At 43.7% G+C, this 7,500-nt stretch overlaps 1 protein-coding gene across 1 annotated transcript in view; it reads left to right on the forward strand.

The window, feature by feature from the left end:
- Window positions 1-1,498: 1,498 nt before the first annotated feature.
- The window catches only part of itgav (integrin, alpha V), a 64,816-nt gene continuing 58,814 nt past the window's right edge, over window positions 1,499-7,500 (forward strand). The window contains exons 1-2 of the mRNA XM_080753751.1: window positions 1,499-1,860; window positions 3,481-3,614. Of these exons, the coding sequence (XP_080609877.1) occupies window positions 1,691-1,860; window positions 3,481-3,614 (304 nt within the window). The 5' untranslated portion in view covers window positions 1,499-1,690. The remainder of the gene's footprint in view (window positions 1,861-3,480; window positions 3,615-7,500) is intronic.

A 7,500-nucleotide genomic window follows, 5' to 3' on the forward strand; every position in this document is an offset into this window, starting at 1 on the left:
CAGAGAATCAGTAAGGCATCTTTGTTTTGATTCAAATGTATACGCCATATATAACAATACTGTCAAACAAGTGTCTTATTTCTGCATAATGTATATGTTATTTCTGGACTTTAAATCGCTGGCTGGTTAGAGAATGTACTGTACGTGGAATGTGTTTTTAAAGCAATGACGTTATTGCATTAGGTCAGGGCTACTCAACTTAATGGCTCAGGGGCCACTCAGCAAAATACCAAAGTCCAAGGGCCGCAAGCTAAGAATGAGGGTCCTAGTTTGGAGGTTTAGACAAGGATTTTGTAACACTCTATACATGACTAGTCTAAAAAATGAAAATAGTTTCTTATGTGTTTTGGAGAGAAACTTTGACATCAGAAATGATTAGTCCAACTGAGGTTGAATAGTGCTGCATTAGGTGATACAGGTTTACGTGTGTGTGTGTGTGTGTGTGTGTGTGTGTGTGTGTGTGTGTGTGTGTGTGTGTGTGTGTGTGTTTCTATTTTGTGTCCTCTCAAGTCTCCTCTATAGCTGTGTAGAAACCAACACAATTACATAATTAAACTGTCGACATGCATGGGATCAACACTGATGACTCAGAGACTAGACACTAGACTAAACCTTGCTTGGAGTTCTGAGCCCTGGACCGGCTGCAACATCTATAATCTACAACCAATGGCACCTTGAGGGCCTCTGTTCTGTTCACTCAGGGCCCATGATGGAACCTTTATAACTAGGCTACATGCATCAGATCAGGGTTGGATCTAGCCCGTAGTACCGTAGTCAAGAAATCAAAGTCAAAATCTAAGTCAAACACCCCAAACCTCCGAAATGTATTAGAAAACTATGCATTTTAGCAGTTACAGTATAATAGTCCATATAACACACAATACAAACACAACAGGTCTTACACCTGCATCAGGCTACTGCATCACACTTCCCAGAACTGTAACATAACAAGTTCTATTCATACCACAATATCCCAAAAAACGAAAGTATGACTTTTTTCCTGCATCAATAACTTTTTCCTGCATCATAAACGAAATAGTGCTTATAATGGCTCTCCCCTGTCATGAGAATTTCTACTACAATATTTCTACTTGGCGCAATGGCGCCGCCCTGGGGACGGCCAAGAATATCACTTAATAAGGACCACAATCTTATGTTGAGGAGGACCACCACGGTGGTCGGTCCAGGCCAGGGTGGGTCCCAACGCCATAGTTTGAACCACCAGACGTAAGCTTGTCCCATCCCCATAAAACATTCCCTGCTTTTAACTGGCGGCGCCGCCTACATTGCGGAAGTCGGCTCGTAGCCCCTCTGATGCGGTGGAGTTAACTTCCTGTACTGTATTTGTGCCGAGCACTGATGACACACACACACACACACACACGCACAACACGCACACACATACACACAAAAACCTCCCTCTGTCGTTACAATGTTGCTGCTGATTTGGTAACAAACAGGAGTTGTGCTGCGCTGTGGATACAGTGTTACAGGGAGCTATGCTTATGACGGCTTATTACTGAAACCCCCGGCTTGTTAAAGAGGTGGCGACTCCGAAACAGAAACAAGTCACAGATCCCGTTCGTCACGCGGATTGAGCAGATCGCAACAACCTTAATTCCCACCGACACACGGGGAATATTGGGAATAATAACCGCGTCGATTCCTTACTTTAATTCCCAGCGCGAGGATGTCTGGAGGAGCAGAGCTGAAGCTGGCTGCTGTTGTTGTCATCCTGGCGTGTTTCACATGTTGTTCTGCGTTTAATCTGGACGCGGACAAGCCCTCCGTGTTCTCGGGACCACAGGGAAGCTATTTTGGGTTTTCGGTGGATTTCTTCAAGACGCCAAATAATCAAAGGTACCACGCCGTCTCGATTTATGTTGTGTAGCCTACTGTCCCGACTCCCGTCCCGTCCTGTCCTGTCCCACAGCGTTGCCAATGCCAACGGTGCCTTCTTCTTTCTAATGGTACCTCAAAAGCATAATCGATGTTTATTAGGCTACAGTTTCGTTTATTGTGATTCTACTTTATTTGTGTTAATGTCAGACAGTGTGCCTTTTAGTGTGAGGTTTTCTTTAAAACATTAGGCTTATTAGCCTTTTAGATTAAGACTCTCGTAGATGTAGCTACGCTATGTAGAAGATGTTAATCGAGGTTGACATTTTCATGTCAACATCGATGAGATACATCTACTCGTTCTACTGTAGGTAACGAGAGTCTTTTAATCTAAGGCTAAATCACTGCAGCGTGTGCACGCAACCCTGAGGCCAGATCTATTTGTTTGGGTTTGTATTGATTTAATTTCATGTTAATTAATATGTCATAAGTACGACACCATAACCCCAATGGAAATGACGTGATATTTTCTGCTGTGTTCTGTGGGTGCTTCTACATTTCAGAGGGGCTAGATACTGTAGAAATGTAGTCTGATTATTATCAAGACTCTTTCTATAGTGCCCTTGGCTCTACAGCTCTCTCTTAGTCTTGTCCATTTAATTGGTAGACTAGGCCTATAACTATAACACATTTCACTCAAAGTAAACTAACTCAAGGAGGTACAAGGACAACACCAAATATCTACAGATAAAAGCAGAGCAACGGTCCTTCCGTAACAAAACATATAAACCCCATTCATACACACATTCACAATATACAGCATAATAATGACCCCCCCCCCCCCTGACACACACACACACACACACACACACACACACACACACACACACACACACACACACACACACAGCTATCAACTTCACCAGATTGTACCCCTACTGTAGATCCCCGTACCCGTTGGTGTGCTATATTCAGTGTGCTTATTGCAGGTGTGACAGTAATCTCGTATTATTATACTCTGCCATAAAGAACATCTTCACACACTGTCATTAGGCTGGCTCTAAATGTTTGTGGTTAGGAGGACACTCATGGTGCTGACTGAAGTCTGTTTTTAGATGCTCCTCTCCTCTGCACAGCTCTTCTTCACTCTAGGGATGGGACGGTAATCGTTATTATCGTTTATCGTTCGTGGAAAAAAAAGAAAAAAAAACAATAATCATATCGTGGAAATTTAATTTAATTCTGAAATGTCCTCCGTCATGCACTGGGATCAATTCACCTTTTATTTTCAGTGCTGCATATTTGGTACCGCTTAAACCCTCTCTATAATTAGTAAAACGAACCTGTAAATAGGCCTAACGTACTTATACAGACTTTTTTCACTCTCTACTAAATCTCTTTGACAAAAATAGCTGATCTTCAAGCTCACAACGCGTCGCATTGCGAAGCGTTGTGAGCTTGTAGATCGGCTATTTTTGGCAAGCATTCCGCCCCAGAATAACGGATGTTGGGGGTATTTCTGTTATCGTGACAACAACGCCAATCGCTATTATTTTGGTCACAATAACCATGACATGAAATGTTCATAGATCCCCTTCACGCCATAACATCCGTCTCCTCCTCCTGCCTCCTGTCCTTCAGGTCAGACGTTCTGATCGGTGCGCCTCGGGACAACACGTCGTCCTCCAGCAGCACCGTGGTGGAGCGGGGCGCCGTCTGGAGCTGTCCCTGGAAGAAAACCGCGCCCTGCCAGCAGCTACAGTTTGACAATACTGGTAGGGACCACACACTTTACCTCTCCCCCTCACCCTTGCAATCTGATTCTCAACTCTCCTGTGATCAGCAGCGTGTATCAAAACATCTGGTCCCAGTTAAGACCCGCCCGCGGAAGCTTGTGATTGGCCGAACCGGAGGTAGGGATCGCTCTGTTGTGTTCACCTGGACCGCGCGGAGGTGCCGAAAGTCGGGGGGGACGAGGATTTACTATTCTGTCCATAACTGCACATAACTCAGTGACGGCGCTGAGTCGGCTCATGCGACCGTCGCACCGCTCGACACGGCGACTCGCTCGCTCGGCGGTGGCTCACGTGGCTCATGGTCGCCTGAGACGGCACGGCTCCGGCATCTCCACCGCAAACGAGTGCTCCGCCCTTGGAACCGGAACGGTGTTTTGATTCACGCTGATCAGCAGTGGGACAACAGTGGGATGCGTTCCAGCATCATAACCCCCATGAATAGAACGCTTATGGTTCAGCACTGCTCAACCGTCACCTGCTAGTGATATAGGCACTAACCAATGGGACAGACCTAAACGCCGGAAGAACGGCACTTTGTTGACACTCCCATCCGCCGCTCAAGGGTCAAAGTTCAAAGGCACGGCAGGAAATGTAGCTATTAGGCAGCGCGATTCCAATTCTAACGAGCCTGACGTGTGGCTGCAGCCTAACCTTGCACAGTGTGCCATTACACGGGGAGTTCCGGTGGCACAAATCAGTTGGTGTTGCGACCACATAGGCCAAACACATTGATGTACTACTGCAGGGTTCCCCAATTAGTTTTCCCCAAGGGCCGAATTATGTCTAGGGTACCAAGCTGAGGGCCACAGCATTGCAGGGGGCGACGGTGGCGTTCCCGATACTCCAGCGACAGTTCAGATATCGTCGTCGTTGGGTGAAAATCTTGTATGTCCAAAACCGTTTGTTTTGCATTTATCATTAAAAAAAAAGAAAAAAGAAAACAGCCGATCTACAAGCACACAACGCCTCGCACCGCGACGCGTTGTGTGCTTGTAGATCTGCTGTTTTCACTACTTTTGTGCAACGGCCTTGCACGATGAAGCAGGGCTTTACTATTTGCGAAAGAACGTACACATTTGGAAATACGAGTTTCCACCCGACAACGACGATACACTAGTGTTGTTGCTGCTCTTATACCACCATTATTACTGGGGTTGGTGAGGGCCAGACAGTAGCCCCCCCGCGGTCTGCCTATTGAGGAACCCTGTACTACTGGGTTCTTCTGACCTCGTTCACGATCTGTGTCACATGGCTTCCTCCCTCCATGCATGCCCTGCCTTTACCCTTCCTTTTCCATTTGAAAGGTTCCTCTCAACCTGGCTTACACTTTATAAAATAGATCTACAAGCTCACATCATGCTGCGATGCATGCGTGTTGTGAGCCAGCAGATTGGCTCTTGTCACCGCGCGACAGCGTTGTACTACGAATTGTAAGTGGTTAAATTACTGCTGAGGATTTTATTGTGTCAGAGCAGAACAAAGATAATTATATTGCTGGTAGGAGAGAGCATTTATTTATGTTGGTACAACTACATGATTCACAACAATGAATTGATGATAAACAATCAAGTACATAGAGAAGGGAATGTGGTTTGAGGGTTCATCTGGCTACTATAGCTCTACCGCTGTTCTCTCATGTCAGGGCCTATTGTGGAATGTGTGACTGGAAGACTATAGGATGTGTGTGGACATGCTCTGCTCACTTTTTCATGTACTTGTGTTGTGTGTTTGTGTCTGTGCATGTGTGTGTTCCAATTTAACCCCGCAAATGTTTCCAAATTCCTTCCACCATTTAAACAGAGAAAATATTACTTTGTACATTTTATGTGTACAAGTGTATAAGTCTTTACAAAACACTCTTTACTGGACTTACTTTACTGAGTGCGTGTGTGTGTGTGACTGACTGACTGCCAGGCTGACTGACTGTGTGTGTGTGTGTAGAAGCAGTGGCAGACCTGTTCCTTGTCCTTTCTTTTCCTTAATGCACAGCGCAAACTGTTCACTGCCTGGCATAACAGCTGAGCTGTATTGTGTATTGTACTGATTCTGTGTATTAGTAACAGGGAATAGTCGCACAGAAAGAGAGAGAGAGAGAGTGAGGTAGAGCGAGAGAGAGAGAGAGAGAGAGAGAGGGAGTGAGGGTGACTGTAACATTCAGGTTGAAGTCTAGAATACATTGATATTTAAAATGTTAGATTCATAATTGGCTGCTCTTCATGAACGTTTCTGTATAGTGAGTGAATGAATGTGAGGAACGCTCCATAACATTTTCTCTCCCTTTGGCTTTGTTAAAAACAATTCCTTTTTTGGGCACGGTGCTCTGGGCACTGGTTCACCTGACAGCTCAGCTGATTGCACATTTCACTCTGCATTCTGGCGTTTGCCAGTAGCATAATGTGTTACTCATATGTTATGAGACAGACTGGAAAACACCGTTCCATTTTCAGATAAAGTCCTCCGTGTTAAATCTGTACACATGTAACCAAACACATGTCCATTTGGTTACATTTGTACACTCTCTGAGTTACAAATCGATATATTAATACTGAGGATTGACTGTTTTACCTCTTCTCAGGTTGTACTTTATTGTTACGTCTTTTGTACAGTGCATTTGTATGTACAGTATATTATGTTTAGTAGGTGTAATGTGTTAAACATTTCCTATTTTGTAGTCATTCCACATCCCCATTCCTTCTTCTCGTCAGGGCCCCTTTTAATGACACATTATCTGTGTCATGTACACACAGTGTTTCTTTTTTATTTTTTTTTACTTTACTAATCTAAAACCTAACAGTTGTTTCCTGGTATTTTATCGCTGCTGTGTGGTTTGTGTGGCAGCATTCTCACATGCTTAATGGCATGGTGTCAATGACAGCTCAGCTGGCTTGCTTCCTGTCCTGACGGATTCCTGCAGAAGGCTGTTTGTACTATCTGAGGAGTGCGTCGCCGTTCAGTAAAGACCTGCAGTAAAAGTGAATTGCTGCAAGGCTGCACAATATCATCCCATGAAGAGTGGAGACAGATGAGACAAACAGACTCACTAATTTGTACTTTATAATGTATTCGCTGAGAGACACTCTTGTACAATAAGGAATGGGTATTGGCAAGTAACTCATGATATAATATCTATCTATGCTGATACAGTAGTTGTGGGAGTTACCAGTACATTGCACATGACATGACCAAAAATGCCACAAGATGAACCCAAACAAATGTTCCAAATATGGGCTTTAAGAGTGGCAGGGGCTAGCTTTACTATCATTGTTATTTTTGTCATGTCCTGCTCTACACAAGGGCTGGGCGATATGGACAAAGGTTTTACCAAATTCAGCAAAATCGGTATTGTGACGATAATATTGTAATTTTTCAAAAGCCTGTTTTTGTAACTATTCGAAAAGTTTTGAAAGTATATAAAATGAGGCTTAAGTTATCATAACCAGGAAAATACAACACTCTTGCCATATCACGATATTATGATATCCAAAATAACAGATGGTGTCTAGCCTCATATCACAATGTCTATATAATATTCTATATAATATAATTATTCTGCCCCATTCTCCTCTCACTTCTTTCTTCCTTTACATTGCAGGTCGATTGTATGCAGGGTAGGGCTCAGCACAATACAAATTCTGATATTTAAATTTGATTGAAAACAAACAAACAAAAAACTGTCAAACTAAATATTTCAATATAGGCCTATTGTATCAATACAATTCAATACAGACATCACCGATGCATATCCCAATGTTTGATATTTTTGCGCCGCTTTACATACAACAAAGTATAAATTAGTCTGAACTAGCCCTTACCCGTTCAAAGATATGAGCTCCGAAATGATGTGCAGTGTGTGGATTATGGGATG

Source organism: Nannobrachium achirus (genome assembly GCF_963921795.1).
Source record: "Nannobrachium achirus genome assembly, chromosome: 22".
Classification (NCBI taxonomy): Eukaryota; Metazoa; Chordata; class Actinopteri; order Myctophiformes; family Myctophidae; genus Nannobrachium; species Nannobrachium achirus.